Source organism: Antechinus flavipes, chromosome 4, assembly GCF_016432865.1.
Source record: "Antechinus flavipes isolate AdamAnt ecotype Samford, QLD, Australia chromosome 4, AdamAnt_v2, whole genome shotgun sequence".
Classification (NCBI taxonomy): Eukaryota; Metazoa; Chordata; class Mammalia; order Dasyuromorphia; family Dasyuridae; genus Antechinus; species Antechinus flavipes.
The window spans coordinates 416,192,649-416,208,656 of NC_067401.1; the positions used below are offsets into that span (position 1 = coordinate 416,192,649).

General features: G+C 33.3%; 1 protein-coding gene across 1 annotated transcript in view; it reads right to left on the bottom strand.

Annotated features, from left to right (window-relative positions):
- Positions 1-2,857: 2,857 nt before the first annotated feature.
- Positions 2,858-16,008, bottom strand: part of SOAT1 (sterol O-acyltransferase 1) — a 69,702-nt gene continuing 56,551 nt past the window's right edge. The window contains exons 12-16 of the mRNA XM_051998860.1: positions 14,467-14,564; positions 13,556-13,654; positions 12,266-12,401; positions 11,758-11,903; positions 2,858-7,366 (exon numbers count right to left, since the gene is read on the bottom strand). Of these exons, the coding sequence (XP_051854820.1) occupies positions 7,310-7,366; positions 11,758-11,903; positions 12,266-12,401; positions 13,556-13,654; positions 14,467-14,564 (536 nt within the window). The 3' untranslated portion in view covers positions 2,858-7,309. The remainder of the gene's footprint in view (positions 7,367-11,757; positions 11,904-12,265; positions 12,402-13,555; positions 13,655-14,466; positions 14,565-16,008) is intronic.

Below are 16,008 nucleotides of genomic sequence, written 5' to 3' on the forward strand. Positions count from 1 at the left end.
GCACCAAGGATACACAAGAGGCAAAAGATAATCCCTCTTGTCAAGAAGAAACTAGTGATAATCTAATGGAGGAGACAATAAGCAAAGCAAATATATACAAACAAGCTTTATACAAGATAAAAAGGAAATAATTAACAGAAGGAGGCACTAGAATTAAGAAGAATTGAGCAAGACTTCCTCTAAAAGATAAGATTTTCATTAGAACTTGAGGAAAGCTGGAAGCCAATAGTCCATGTGGAGATGAAGGAGAGCACTTCAGAGTTAGGAGAACAGCCAGAGAAAACTCCTGGAGCCAAGAGATGGAGGTCTTGTTCCCCAAAGAGCAAGGCCAGTGTCTGGATCAGATCTCAGAGTACTTAATGAGTGATATAAAAAGTAAGAAAGCTGAAAAAATAGGAGCAAGGGGGCTACGTTAGGAAGGGTTTTGAATACCAGAGGCCTTTGCATTTGATTTTGCAGACATTAGGGAGCCATTGGAATTTATTAAGTTAAGGTTAACAGTCGGGTCTACTTCTTTAGGAAAATACTTTGGCAGCTGGAAGATAAACCAGGATGGAGCAGGGAGAGGCAAGTAGCCCCACTGACAAATTATTGTAATAATCCCAGGACAAAGTGATGAGGGCCTGCACTAGATTGGTGACCGATTCAGAAAGAAGGGGACATTTTCAGATGCGGCAGATGAAACCAAAAGGACTTGGCAACAGATTCACTGTCTAAACCAGAGAGCAAGAACTGTTTTTGTTTTTTCTTTGTAGCTTGAGTTTTAACACAGTACCTGATACATAAGTGCTGAATAAGTGTTAATTGAATTTATAGATTTCTCCTTCCCTTTATGAGTAGTAATAAAATTTTAACTATTCTTGTGGGACCTTTCTGCTCCTCATCCAAACTAATCTCTCCTCTTCTGCACTGCAGTTATATACTCTGCATTTTGACTAAAAAAATAAAATAAAAAACAAAAAACAAAAATATTTCTGCACCTTGATCCCAGAGAAGCTGGGATAGATCCTTTTGAAATCTGAGATTCTGATTTCTGTGATAACACTTCCTCTTTCACAGTACTAAAGCTGCTCTTTAAAGTCAATAATTTCATCACCAAATGTCACCTTCCCTCAATGAATGTTCTGCATTGTTAACTATGCTCCTCCTCTTACTTTTTCATGCCTTCCAAGACCACTCTCCTCACACTCCTATCATTCAATCTCTTTTCCCCTTTCATGATAAGTTAATGGTGTTTATTCTGCAAAGACATGCTCAGTCATTTTCTTGCCTTTGCAATTCCTCCCTTTTAACACAATTACCCCTTAGGAAAAGACACTCAAATCACTTCACACATCTCCTGTCTTAATTGTTTTTCTATCTGTACTCACTTTCCCAGGAGAATAAAGAATATATCTACTGGCACCCCAAATTTAAATATTCAAAATTAAATTTCTGTGCTCCTGAAACCTATTCTCCTGATTATTTCTAAGGCCTGATTTCCTAAGTTATTATCTTTTGATCTTTCTTCTTCCTCTCATATCAATAATCATGGTCCCACCGATTCCATTTCTATACTCATATACATCCCTTCCTCTATTCTGGATGTGATTTTTTCAGCAATATACAGAGCACACAGTAAGTCCTACATGTTTATTTTCCTCTTTCACCCTCACCAATGCAGGGCCAGTAACATAATCTTGGTTGCCTCTTCCTCTGTCACACAAATGTTATGTCAGGATGGACTGGAATCCAGGCCTCTACCCACTACACTATACTACACTTCCTGCCCATCTGAAATTCCACAATAGCATCCACTTAATTTCCTTGTCTCTTCCTTTAGGCTTTCCACAATTTGTGGCTGTTCTGCCTTTCTGGCCTTATAACTTCTCTACTCAGCTAGACTGGAGTAATCCCTGCTCCATATCCATAATATTTGTGGATTGAGAGGTGTATTCATCAGGGAAGATATATAATATCTAAATTTCTCACCAAGTGGAATTTTATTTTAGCCACAGCTTCAAAGTCTGAGCAGTGTCTCAAGCAGCAGTATTTTCACTAACTTATGATATTTATATACAGCATCTAAAGCTAGATACTTTACAGATATTATCTCCTAACCACCTAGAAGGTAGATACTATTATTACTCCCATTTTATAGATAAGGAAAATAAGATTGACTCAAGTCCAGTATTCTATCCAATGTATCACCTTACCACAACAATATATGAAATTCATCTTTTGCAAACTTTATATAAATGGTAGCTATTATTAATATGCATCTTTCATTTAGCCTAGTTAATTTGTCTTTGCTTTACTTAACTTAGGTGATAGATATCTGCTTGTTTCTTAGGTTTTGTTAATAAATAAGTTAAATAGAAGCCAACAATCCTTTTGGTTTGTCATAAGGGGCACACTCAATACTTAAGTAGTTCATTTTCCTTTAAGACTTGCTCATAGTCGTCAGTTTTATTAGTTAGTTATGTCTTTTAATAGATACATCTCGGTAAAGAAAAAAACCTCATATATATTAATAAAGATATGTGTGTGTATATACATGTTACATACATAAACACATCAAATATCATTGCTCTTTTCTAACTCTATCCTTTCATATTTAAAATATAATCCTAAAATCTAAAACACTAAATAAAAGAACTGTGTAATGTGTAATGTATAAGAATGCATAAGAAAACCATGTGGTTCTTGCCTCTTTTACAGTGAAGCACTGAATTCCTTTCTTTACAAAAAAATAAAAAGGGAATTTATCAGACCTAAATTATAAATATATTATATATGTAAATATATAATATAATTATATAAAATAGTAAATATATAATATAATTATATAAATATATTATAAATAACACAAAAGCCATTATTTTTCCAAATATATTTATTGTATTCTTCTTGTGAGTATTTTTACATTCTTCATATTTCAAAGTTTAAAAAAGGCATCTTGTCTGTTTACAAAGTCAATTCTAATACAGTAAATACTAAACAAATTATAGTACCAGTGAACAGACAAAAGAAAAATTCAGGGGAAAAAAACAGGCACTCAAAAAAAAAAAAAAAATCAGATGAAAAAAGATCAGAACTCCAATAATATGTAAAAATAACCAGCTCCGAAGTATACCATCAGTCTCCATTGGAAAATATCATGGATAATGTGCAATGAGTGAAAGGCCCAGACAAGAAGAGCAAGATCCTCACTGGGGGACAACAGCTTGTTCCTTGGCACAACTGCTGAATTTCAATTCCATACTGTACCTACTGCTAAATTATCAGCATTGGTGAGTGACAATGTTCCCATGTTACAAATGTATTTAAAACAAGACAGAATAACAATGAAAATACATCCCTACCACTTAAGATTGATGCACAACAGCTGCTTCACTGAGTCTGAAGGGCAGCTCAAGTGGTAGTGGAAAAACACTGAAACCGACCCTTAAGTTCTACTAAAAGCACAAAAGCAAATATTCACTCAATGAAAAAAAGGAAAACCCAGTAATGAGAGGTGCTTCTGAAAAAAAGGAAGTACAGGCTCTCCTTCTGGCTTGTGCAGCTGATTCTGAATCATGTGAATGAACCACAGCTTAACTTGGAAACTAGGAAAAGAACAAAGGTACAAACACCATGAAAAACAGGCTACTTTTAGGCCTTACTGTTTCCGAAATTAACTTTCTATTCCCACCAAAAATGCTGCTTCTTTGTCCAATTCACAAAGTTGAGACAAGATAACTAATGAAAACATACACTGAAAATGATGCCCCAAGTTAATGCCAGATACCAAGCATAATCCTGCTGCCTAATATTCCTGTGATAAACGTTTTGGTGATCTCAGACTCATCCAAAAACTTGCCAGAACCAACTGCGCTCACAGCATTCAATCTGCCCCACAAATGTTTCAATAGCTCATAATTTATATTCTAGATACCACAACTTAGTGGCTATACTGCTAACTCTCCTATCATACTGTAGGAAGTGTGAAATAACAGAGAAAGACAATACTGCTTTGTCCCAAATATTCAAAAATATTAAAATCGTATTTGAATATCACTCATTTAAGAATATAGGAAGCATGTTACAGAAGAGGAAACTGGTTATGAAATATAATTTTGTCAACAGTGTAAACTGTTAGCAACAATACAACAGGGAAATCTGAGTTGCTTTAATTACCATGGCATTCAAATATGCGCTTTAGTTTCCAAATACCCTAAAAACCACTAGATAACAAACAGTAAGCTCCTAGAGAGCAGGAACTGTTTCTTATTTGGTCTTTGTCTCTCATTAGGTCAACACAGTGCCCATCACAGAGTAAGTACTCAATAAATACTTTATTGATTGGTTTAAAGTCTTATTTTGGGTCTCGAAGAGATTTCACTGAGTAATAGAGAGCTTCCAGACCAGCAACTGTTTTTCAACTTAGATTTGCCTACTATCTACTTACTAATGCTAAGAATATGTTTCAAGTAATTTCTGGAGAGAAAGCAGTGCTATCTAAACAATACTGCTGAAAATAATTACTAGAATAAATTCTGTTGCAAGGAAAATTATTTGATTTTGAAAAGCACACAACCAATACAATTTATTGTTCTGAAATTTTCCAAAAATAGCCATTTTTTTTCAACATATTAGAAAAAGCATTTTAAAAAAAATCTAACGAGGACCTAAATTTTATGTCTCAATGTCCATTTAACTTGCTTTCGATACTTTCCAGAGGTCAATTCTAAATCTCCCATTAAACAAAGGCCTTAGTTATAGAATAAACATGTGAAATTAAATGGATTTCTCAATGTTTTCTTAGTTTATTCATTTTCCTGCCAGAAAGTTCTCAGCAGCTGTATCACTAGCAAATTCAAGTCATGAAATTATATGACAGTAGAAAATTGGCTTCATATTTACTCTCAAGGAAAAATTTAAATGATTTTGTGATTCTGATTGAAACCGTACCGAAATAAAAGCTTTTGTTAACTAATGCCAAATACATAGGAACAAAGGAAGAAAACCTTTTCAACTACAGGATTCTGCGAGTAGTCTGAAAGGGCTTCAAATATTTCAATCCTACAAATAAGTATTATTTTAAAGTTACAACGAAATGAAAGTGATATAAAAAAAAAGGATCCTGCAATTCAGCAACATCTATATAATCTAGTCTTTGCATCTCTATGAGATTAGAATTAGACCCCTATTCTCCTGACCTCTCAACTTTTTCATATGATCAAGCAACTATAACTCAACCAAGAGAGACAAGATTCTGATGATCCTTTGAGGTGCTTTCTAGAAGACAGAAATCAAAAGACTGAGCCAAAACTATTATTCCCTGTAGTCTCATATCAATTCAAATTCTCATATTAAGACAATTTAATATCTCAAAATTAGAGGGAAGAAAAAAGTAAACTAATAAATAGAAATGCATATACTTTCAGCTGAGCTCTAGGTCAATTAGTTAATAAAAGGAAAATTCTTGTCAAAAATTCTAATAAAAAGGGAAATATTCCACTCTGTATGATGGGGTAAAATACCACCTTTAAAGCTCTGATTGAAGGTATGATAGAAACAAATACCAAATGCTTTTTCCCTTCAGTAATTACCTTACAAGCCTGCAGGACAAAGTCCTTTGAATATTTTCAAAAGTAGCAATGATAAGAGTAGGCGATCAAGTTGAGTAATGTGTTTTGGAGTAAAAATTAGACACAAAGTAATGAGACTGATTTCCTATGAGACTTGAAAAGTAGCTCCAAAGGCACTTTCCAAAAGAGGAATTCAAAATATCTTTAGAGCAATGACCATATCACCACTATAAGTACATTAGTTTGGTTAAGGTCATGATGGCAAAAAATCATTCATTGTCCTCAGCTTTGTTGAAAATACAGTGTTAATCCTTGGGTCATGGAGGCAGTGCTACACAGTGAACTTGTTATCAAAAAGATCTGAGTTTTAAGCTATATGACCTTAAGAGATTCCTTTAGAAGTTTCCTTCAGTTTGGCTAAGAGAATTTCCAAATTCTTCACATGTCTATAATCTATAAACCTGAGTCAGGTAGAACTTGATGACTAAATTCTAATCTTTCACATTTCATCAAATAGTAAAATCTATACTTTCTCTCTAGTAGAGTATTAAAACATTATGGAAGAAACAAAATATACTTTACAGAATAAAAGAGAATAGACACATTTACTTGAAAACAATCACAGTTTCAAATGTTCGTAAAAGCACACCACCACTGATAAAGAGTCATCACTGAATTATGGAGGAGCCAACTTCTAGGTTAATCTCCTACCTTATTACTGAGGAAACTAACCAAGTTAATTATACATTTACAGAATTTAGTCTGCATCATATTTTAAAATGATTCATTTTCCTTTGAGAACAATGGTTATATCAGAGGATAATTCTAATTAAAGTCAAACCAACCTGAATTTTCAAAAATAGATGGTAAATTGCTCTCTGAAAAATTTAGGCCCTTACTATTATGTAATGAGCTCCATAATAAATAACAATATTTGTTTGTCCCCCCAAAAAGAAACAGCTTACGAGGTTATAAGAAAAACAACAACCTTCCATCATCTCTTGGCCTGATCAGGAATAGAAGAACCTATGTAGGATTTCTAATAGAAAGGATTACTTCCATTTCACATAAATCACATGGCCTATGTTAGAGAACACAGAAATAACATGAAATGATAACTTTAGTTCAGAATATTTTTTGACTCAACTGAGTGGATTCTTACATATATATTGGAATAAAAACAATACAAAAAAGTACAAGAATTATTTTTGTAAAAATCAATGACATTTGTCCTATAAATATATTATTCCATATTAACAGATATTCACTTTTTCAAAAACATTTTTAATCAATACACGTTAACAGTGTGCATAGACATAAGTTGCAAACAATAGATATTCAAAGCATTAATTCTTTAAATGTGTTTTGGCTATTTCATTAACTAAGAAAACACATACAATGTTTAATAAATGAGTACAGAAAGATAAATAATGGATGGATGTGCCTGCTCAGCTTTGGGTAGGCTGGCTCAGCCAAAAATCTGTCTGTACCTTAGAGATTACTCTGAAAGAGAAAAAAACTTCCTCCTTAACAGGATTTCCAATGGACTTGACTCACTGTCTTGGCTTCAGAAGACTGGCATAGAACTGGCTTCCTGACCATAGAAACTGGTCACTATAAATGGATGGGGTCACTTGTAGCAATCTGATTTTTCTTGACGCAGCATATCTCTCTCTCTCTCTTTTTTTTAAAGTAGCTACTTTTCCAAAATCAGGTGGCACACATTCAATCAGGAGAGAAAACCAAAGTCCAAGTTTTTAAAACACATAATGACATGTCCAGGAGCGTGGTCTTACATAATCTAGAAATGTTGGCTGCAAAAAATAGAATGGGAAGGTTAGTGTGCAAGTGAACATCTTACAAAACACATTTTGAAAATACCCAATAGAATTTTTTGTGGCTTTTTTAAGCCAAAAAAAAAAAAAGGAAGAAGAAGAAGAAGAAACTGATTTAATTAAAATTTTTTAAAAAGCAAATAAATTATTTAAATATATATATATATAAATATAATTCAAACGATGCATAATAGTCTCATTCAATACATAAGTTATACTTTGCTAGGCATTTTATATTTTGAAGAATGGTGCACCTGAATATGTTACTGGAGGAATGAAAATAATACAAAGGGATAGATCCACTAAGCATACTAAGTACCCTCTTTTCTTATTGAACTCCAATCAAGACTGACACTAAAAAGATACATTCATTATATATCTAGTTCCCAGCAGTTTAGCTCTACTTCTGGCAGGGTGAGATTCAATTTGGGGCTGTCAAGAGAGAATGGAAGAGGAAGAAATTAAAGGCACTGCAAAGCATTAGATAAAGGTATGAGAAGGCCAAAGACACTTACAAGGCAGATAAATGTCTAAAATTTATTATCTGAAATTTCAGATCTGATCTCACCCTGAATCATTGCTTAATCTTAAATAAGTTCACTCTTATAACTACCTTCTTAACATTGACCATCTATTCCATTTAATACTACAGAATGGTTATTTGATCATTTATTTATTTAGGTTATTTATTTATTTCTTCATTTAAAAGAAAATTAAGTTTAATAATTATCAATAGATAAATATAGAAAATAAGGGGCAAAGTTTTATGTAAAATTTAACTTTCACAAGGTGGAACTAAATAAGTTTTTTTGATTTTTGTATCTCCATCCAGACAATTGAAAGTTCCACTATGTTTAATCCTGATTCCTTCTTTGTAACTGATCTACCTGCAGTCACAGCTTCATGTTTTGGTTCTGCTAATTTCACTTCATAAGACTCTGGTTGAAAAAGGGAGAGAGGGGACTGCATTTGTGATTTCCTTTGTATAGGGTATTCCCAATTGAAGAAATTTTGGCTACCAATATTAAGTCCAGAGTTACCTGGAACCCCAAAAGATTTAAATAGTCTGTCCAGGGTTACATGGCTGGTTCCTATCAGAGGAAGAAGATGAACCCAGGTTCTCCTGTCCCCAAGACCATGTGCTACAACTCATGTAACATCTCCTGTCCTAAATAAGGCAGATTGCAAAGGCTGCTGACTTAAAATTCTCAAGAATGAAGGCCACAAAAATAGTTGTAATGAAAACAGGAATCTCTTTAGAAGGACTAAAGGGGATTATGCAGAAAACTCATCAACAATCAACTAAAATTTTTTAAAGTGTAAGAAAGATGTTATTGCAAAGGCAGCCAAAAAATGACTAGAGAAGAGTAGCAAAGTCCAAGAGTGTTTAGAACAAAAATTCAGAATGAACTGAGACAGTGAAGATGAAAAAGAAAAACAAAAGTTGAGGGTTTTTTTAAAGGCTACAATGGGGTAAAAGAGGATCAAAGAGATTATCACTGTTTGAAGTAGACAAGATAATGGTAATGGATGACAGAGAATAACTTAACTCTTAATTTGCTCATTCACTCTGTCAAGGAGTATAAGAACAGAACAAAAAAGTAGATAATACAAGTTAATGGCAGTCATATGTAGGACAACAGTAAGAATGCTTAAGTGCCTTCAATAAGTTCAGGTCATCTGCCAGAAGAAGTGTCCTAACAAACTCAAAGAACTGGCAGAGATGAGTGCTGAGTCACTGAAAGGGAGAAAACAGGGCTTGTAGGCCGTGACTGTGACTTTGACCCATGGCAGTTTCATAGCTGTATTATTAAAGGAATGACGCGTAGACACCCACAAAGAGAAGCACACTGCCCAGAGCTTCGCTGACAGCAGGGCCTGCTGTGGCAACCTTGTTTCTCTCTTTCAAAACTCAAGAGCAGATTGGTGCGCCGGGGCAATGCTGTTGACACTGTGTACCAAGATTTTAGACAAGCCATGGAAAAAAGTTTCCTATGCAATTCTTATAAAAAAGAGAAGAAAAATGTGGTTGATTTGCAAAGAGGTGAATAGCTGGATCCACAAAGTAGTTATTAACAATGTTACCATCGTAGGGGAAGCTGTTATGGAATGCCTCTGGATCTGTGCGGGGCCTTAAGCTAACGTACATTTTTTGGATAAAAGAACACATTTATTAAATAATAATAAGAATAGCTAAGATTACATAGTAGCTTAAAGTTTGCAGAGTGTTTTACAGATGTAATTTCATTTGATAAAATAGCATGTTTATGAAACCTTGAAGATGATCCAAAACTTGGGAGGGATAGGGAGATATAACTAACTCAATCAAAAAGAAAATCTCAATAGGCTAAGAATTTGAAGTGAATCTAATAAGGGCAAAATTAATAGTTGGATCTTGCATTAGGATTCATAAAAAATCAACTTCACAAGTATAAAATAAACTAGATACAGCTGGGCAGCCACAAAGTCACTGTGAATCAGGAAACCAAGGAAATGTCATGGAAAGAAAAATTTAGGTTTGGTGCAAAGGAAAAAAAATCTAACACCAGAACTCTCCAAAAGTGAAATAGTCAGTCTCGTGAGGTAAAGGGTTCTTCTCACCAAAAATTTTCAAAGCAAAGACCAATTGCCATTCAATCAGGATTCTTCTTGAGACAGAAGTTGCATTAAATAGTTCAAGTTTGCTTCCAACTCTGAAATTCTATTATAGGTGTTTTCATATTTCCTTACATACTGTATATTTGTTGTTTTCATGGCTTGCTATTATTTTAAATATACTGTAATCTGGCAAATCCTACTCATATAGATTACTCCAAATATTTCTGATAACACTAGAACAGGTCTGAATACTTCTATACAAATAAGTCTTTTTTTTTATGTTTTTTAGGGGATAAATCATTTATTTTAATAGCAACTAGCAGGCCCTTTTACTGAATTGAATTCCTACAGAAGAATGACAAGACTAGAAAGGTAGATGAGTCACTTTATGTAGAGCTTAAATGCCAAGCTAAAGCTTTTGCTTGGAGACAACAGGTCTCTGAGCCTATTTCAGAGTAAGGATTAACTAAGATTTGTATTTATAAAATGCTATTTTGCAAGTTGATTTTAGGGGAGAAAGTAGAATTAGGGAGTTCAATGAAGATACTATTGCAGTAGTATAAGCAAAAACTTCTAAGGGCCTGAATTAGTTTAGAGGTCAGAGAAGGGCAAGAATGGAGGAGATATTTTGAAGGTAAAAGTGACAAAATTAGGCAACTACTGGATATGAGAAGTGAGAAAAAGGGATGAGTCAAAGATGACTCAGAGGTTGTAAACCTGACTTGACAGGAAAGGTAGTAGTACCTTAATGTCAATAAAAACAGGCAAGTCTGCAGGAATCATGGGTTATATGGAAAATGAGTTCCGTTTTAAATATGTTGAGTTTGTTATATCTCAGGGTAAGAAATAAAGTAAGCAGAACTAAGAAAACCATATATAAAATTACTACAAAGTAAATGAAGAGACTCATCCCCACTAAACAATGAAGTTGAATCTTTTAAAATTACAAAGAACAAGTTTGATGATGAAGATGTGAGATACAGGAAGGTATTCTTTTACTCTCTTACTCCTTTGAAAAGGTTGAGAGGATTGTACAAGTATGGAACAATATCAGGTTTTGTTTGTTTTTTTTAATGTGATTGATTTTATTGAATTTTTTTCTGGCTCTTAAAAAATTTTATTTTTAAATAAGAAATTTAAAAGAATTTATTTTTTCATTTATTTTTTCTGGCTCTTAATGAAGGGGGAAACAATAGATACATGAAGGAAATGCAAATCATAAAAAGAGAAGATATCAAACATTAAAAAAAAAACTAGCACGTTTGAACATCTTTTCATGTGTTATTAAAAGTTTGTATATACTTAAATGTGATTACTTACAACAATTTTTTCCCCAAAATTTTAGTTTGATACTGCTTTCTCTTATATAACACCTTTTCACTGTATAATCAAGGTCATTAACTTGGATCTCCTATACTTTCTTTTATTTGACTGATAAAAAATATCTTGCTCCATAATTTAGACAAATTTTCCACTTTTTTGATTTCTAATATTTAGCGATCAATAAACACATATAGTGGCAAATGTATGGATTTGGATCCAAATCTGTTTTTAGTTATTCAGCTATTCAACTTTCCCCAATAATTGTAATGGAATAGAAATTCTATTTCCTTGATGGATGTGTGGGTTTATTCAGTACTAATTTTGAATTCTATTTCTGGCTTCTCTACTCCATTTTGTTCTGTTTCTCTACTTCTCTGTTCATTTTCTAGTGCCAATTTTCACATATTTTAAGATCTGGTAGTTAAATGTCTCTTACTCAGATTACTTACATTTTTCAAAGGACACTGCTGACGTGCATACCACTCATGAGAGTATAAGCACAGTAAGATTCCATTTCCCAAGAAGAGAGATGTCCACATCAAGACATTCCAAATAGGCCTTTTCCGACTGTCATTGGCAACGAAATTGAAAATCACTGGAAGTCAGAAGTAAGGAAGGCAACAAAAATACAATTACCAAGGTTATCTTTTCCAAGTTCTACAGAGTATCAACTGAGTATTTAGACTATACTTCTATCATTTTAGTCAAGAGTTCAAGGAATAAAAATGAAGCATTATAATGAATCCATTTATTCAGAAATAAAAACAGATCAGGAATGGTCTTAACAGTATCAACTATTAATAAAGGGATTATTAATAATGTTTACGGTTCATAAAAGAGCAGAAGTCCTAAGACCACCTAATAGTCACCTAATGAAACATCACATTCCGGTTCTAGTATTGCCAATAATCTCTTTAGCACACAATCTCTTAGCTCTAATTTTGTAGAAAAACTTACTTCCAAAAAACATGAAGAGTACGAAGAGGACTGGGTAGAAAAAGCTCAAGCACAGGGCCAAGGCATATTCATGCACTACAGCAGACACTGCAAAGACAGATATCATGGCGACTGTTTTGAACCTCCTGCTGAAAAACTTGGGGAAATAAACAAAGTTTAAAAAATTAAATCAGACATGGATCACACATAGACTTAGAGATTCTTGGTCTTGTCCATACAAAATTTATAGAGTCTTTCTGTTAAAAGACCCAGGCACATTTTTCTACCACAGTCAAAAGCTCCCTGCAGATAAAGGAATATTCTCTAAGAAACAAGTATGATCCCATGTACAAGAGTCTGTGGAAAGAGAAAAAGGAAAAAGGGAAGAAAGAAGAGTGTCAGATGAACATGATTAAGAGTATACAGATTAAGATTCACAAATTAAACAAGCTACTCTCTTTGCCATTAACAGATATACATAATTGTGCCTTAATATGAAGAATGTCTACTGGCAAAATAGGGCTGGCTAAACATACCAGGGGATGATTATTCAGTTGTTAAAGTACTGTTCAGAAATAATACGCTAGGTCAATGCAAAGAGGCTAGAAACATAGAAACTTCTAGTTTTTTTTTTTTTAATAAGACCTGAGAAATAAGAAAACAAAGCATTATCTAAAACTATAGTATTAGTCAAATGCAAAAAACATTTCCATTTACAAAAATTTAATTGTAATTTACACCTTTCCAGGAGCATATGTATTATAATTAAATTGGATATATTTTTATAACTATTGATTAGGAAATACTTTTTTGTTAAAGCAATTATTCCATGATAGAACTAAGTTAGGTAGGAACTAAGGAATCAACTAGGGAATACTAAAGTTTTAGAGATTATTGCCAGAAGCCCATCCATATCATTAGGGAGAGCACTCAAAGTCACATGGGCCCATTGGACTGTTTCTATTAATCAGTTATATACTGAGTAATACAAACTTCATACATACCATATGCAGCCCTGTGCTAGGTACTGTGGGAGATAAAAGAAAGATTAAAGCCAGTTCCTGCCCTCAAGGAACATACATAATTCCAATACAAAATATAGTGAAGGATCAGGGAGGCTCACTGATAAAGGAGGTAGGGGAGGCACAGGAGGGAAAGAGATACAGAGAGAGGGAAAGACATAGAGAAAAACAGACCAGTCCCTTTCTTAGTGAGGTAAGCTAATTATTTCTACGTTGCTGCCCTTATAGCTTTTTTGAGAAGGTCCTAAATTCTCAAGAAGACAGCATGAAAGTAAAGTTTATAACTCACCCAGAGGAAGTCTTTGTAAGCGTAGTAATAAAGCCAGTCATGGACCACCACATTCCAGGTTCTATAATAGTTGGCATATGATGTCGAGTTCCACCAGTCCTTTAAAATATTAAAAAAAAAAAAAGGTAAGGACATACAGTTAAGGGGGGAAAAATTATGTCATGAACTATACAGAATAGGATTCTTGTTTTTTTTTTTTTTATTCCAACATGATCATCAATTATTAGTTAATTCATATCATGCTAATTTCCCAAGAAATCAAAAGTATTAATTCAAAAAGGAAAATCATTCCTAGTATTGTTTATAATAAAAATCACTATTTTGTTGCATAGTTGGAAAAGTAAAAAGACCACAAGTGTACTTCCAACAAGTTCCAAAAATGTAGAACTATTATTAAGTCCCTTGTTTTCTCAAATAAAGGACAAAGATACCATTTCCCCAAGAATGTAGTAAAAATAATTGTAAGGACTTATGAGACTAATATTATAAAGCTATAAATAAGGATTTGGGACTAGAGGATGAGAAAATTGAGAATTAAGAAAACTGCCTTCTCCACACTTCTCTTTCTTAATTATTAAGGTCTACTGAGTACATGAAATACTTATTAACAAAGTCTCTTGATGTCATACATGAAGCAAGTTTATTCTGTTTTAATTAGCAGTCCAGTTTCACAAGATGCACTAAAAACAATGCAGTAAGATAATTTAAATCAGGATTCATAGTAGAACTTAAGTTATATCACAAGTTCAATTCATCTGCTGGCAAGATTGTGTAAAAGAGATAGTTCTCAATTTTTATATGACATAAAATAACAGATATTAATAAAATAAGGAATTAGAACCAAGACTATAAGTAAAACACAAATAAAAAATGGAAAACAAAAAAGTATCTGTTTTTGTAAAGTCTCTTACCTTATAGAACATCCTGTCCCCAAAACGTAACATCTCCGCAAAGGCATTAAGCCAACAATGCAATACAGCAAAAAAGGAAAGAAACAGCATCAGCACACCTGAAAAGACCAGATAGTGTCAGATTCCTTCTTGAGAGCTAACACAACGCAGTGAAATAAAATAATATCATTTGCTTAGTAGGAATATTATGCTTCACACAAACAAGCAAACAAAAAAACCTGACTCTTTCTTTAACCCATTCAATTGTCTTCAGGGTACTATTTGCTGAAAAGCCATTATATTTATTGATTTTCTATAAACTAGCTTTTTGAGAAGCTGTAGAACTACCCAAGTACCATGTTATTTGTGTAAACCTCTAGTTCTAACTACTCCCAAGTATAATCCAAATAGGTACCTAAGAACATATTAAGATATTATACAGAACACATAAGGGCACCAGTATTTCCTTGTATGCAATAAAAGGAAGCATATTTAGGCTTCCATTTTATTTAGAGTTTTCCATTTCTCACAATGAAATGTCTGACTTTGTCATCTGGTTACTTGGAAATCATATTCTGATTTGTGATTCTTATGAAGAAGACAAGGAAGATACAATAAAGAAACTTAGAAGTTTACCCAGTGTGCTTGGATTCAGATTGGAAATCAATATGCAAAAAAGATGGAGGGATGACTTAAACAAGGGTAAAAATAAAAGAAGGCACAAAACTGTAATACAATTAGGAGAGCCAATAGGCTGAGATCAATCAAAAATGCTAAGTACAACAAAAAGGATGCTGAAAGTTATATATTCTGAGCAAGAAGAAAAAGATGACATGACAGTGAGAAAAATATGGAAGATGACAGAAAGAAGGCAGAACAATTCAATTGGTACTTTGCTTTTCACCATCTAGGAAAAGATCCTTATAACATGAAAGATTTCAAGATAGGTGAAGCATTTAAGAGAGAAAACCAAGACATCTGAAATGAAGTCAAGTTTCTTATGCCAGAAAAATGATATCCAAGATAATGAAGAACTTTAAAAGACTTGGCTGCTAAACCATTGTTATTAATCTTTGAGAATTTATGAAAAATGGGAAAGATGCTAGGAAATAGAACAGATAAATGTCCCAGTTTTTTTTTTTTTTAAAAAGTAAATTCTAGAAACTATAAAGAGGTGAGCTTCAGGTCAATTCTCTAAAGAGTGACAAGATCTTTAGGTATCTCATTTTCCTTTTTGAAAGGGGAGGCACATCATTGCCTAAAACAAAGTACACATTGGATTCTAACAGTCACTTATCCTTGTGAACAAAATTTAGAGAAATGTGGGCTGGGTATCAGCTACACACAAAAAAATGGTTTGATGACAACACTGAAAGCAAATCTCTAGAAGTGAGTTGCAAGATCTTGATCTTGAATAATACAATTAAAAAAAATCAGTTTTGATAAAATCATAGACTACTAAAAGCAAGAGTTTATATAATGAATTATGGACAAAACTGAGATTCAAAAAAGATCTTATATTTGTTACCCTCATTTGCCTATGAATTTTTTCTGTTCAGTCAA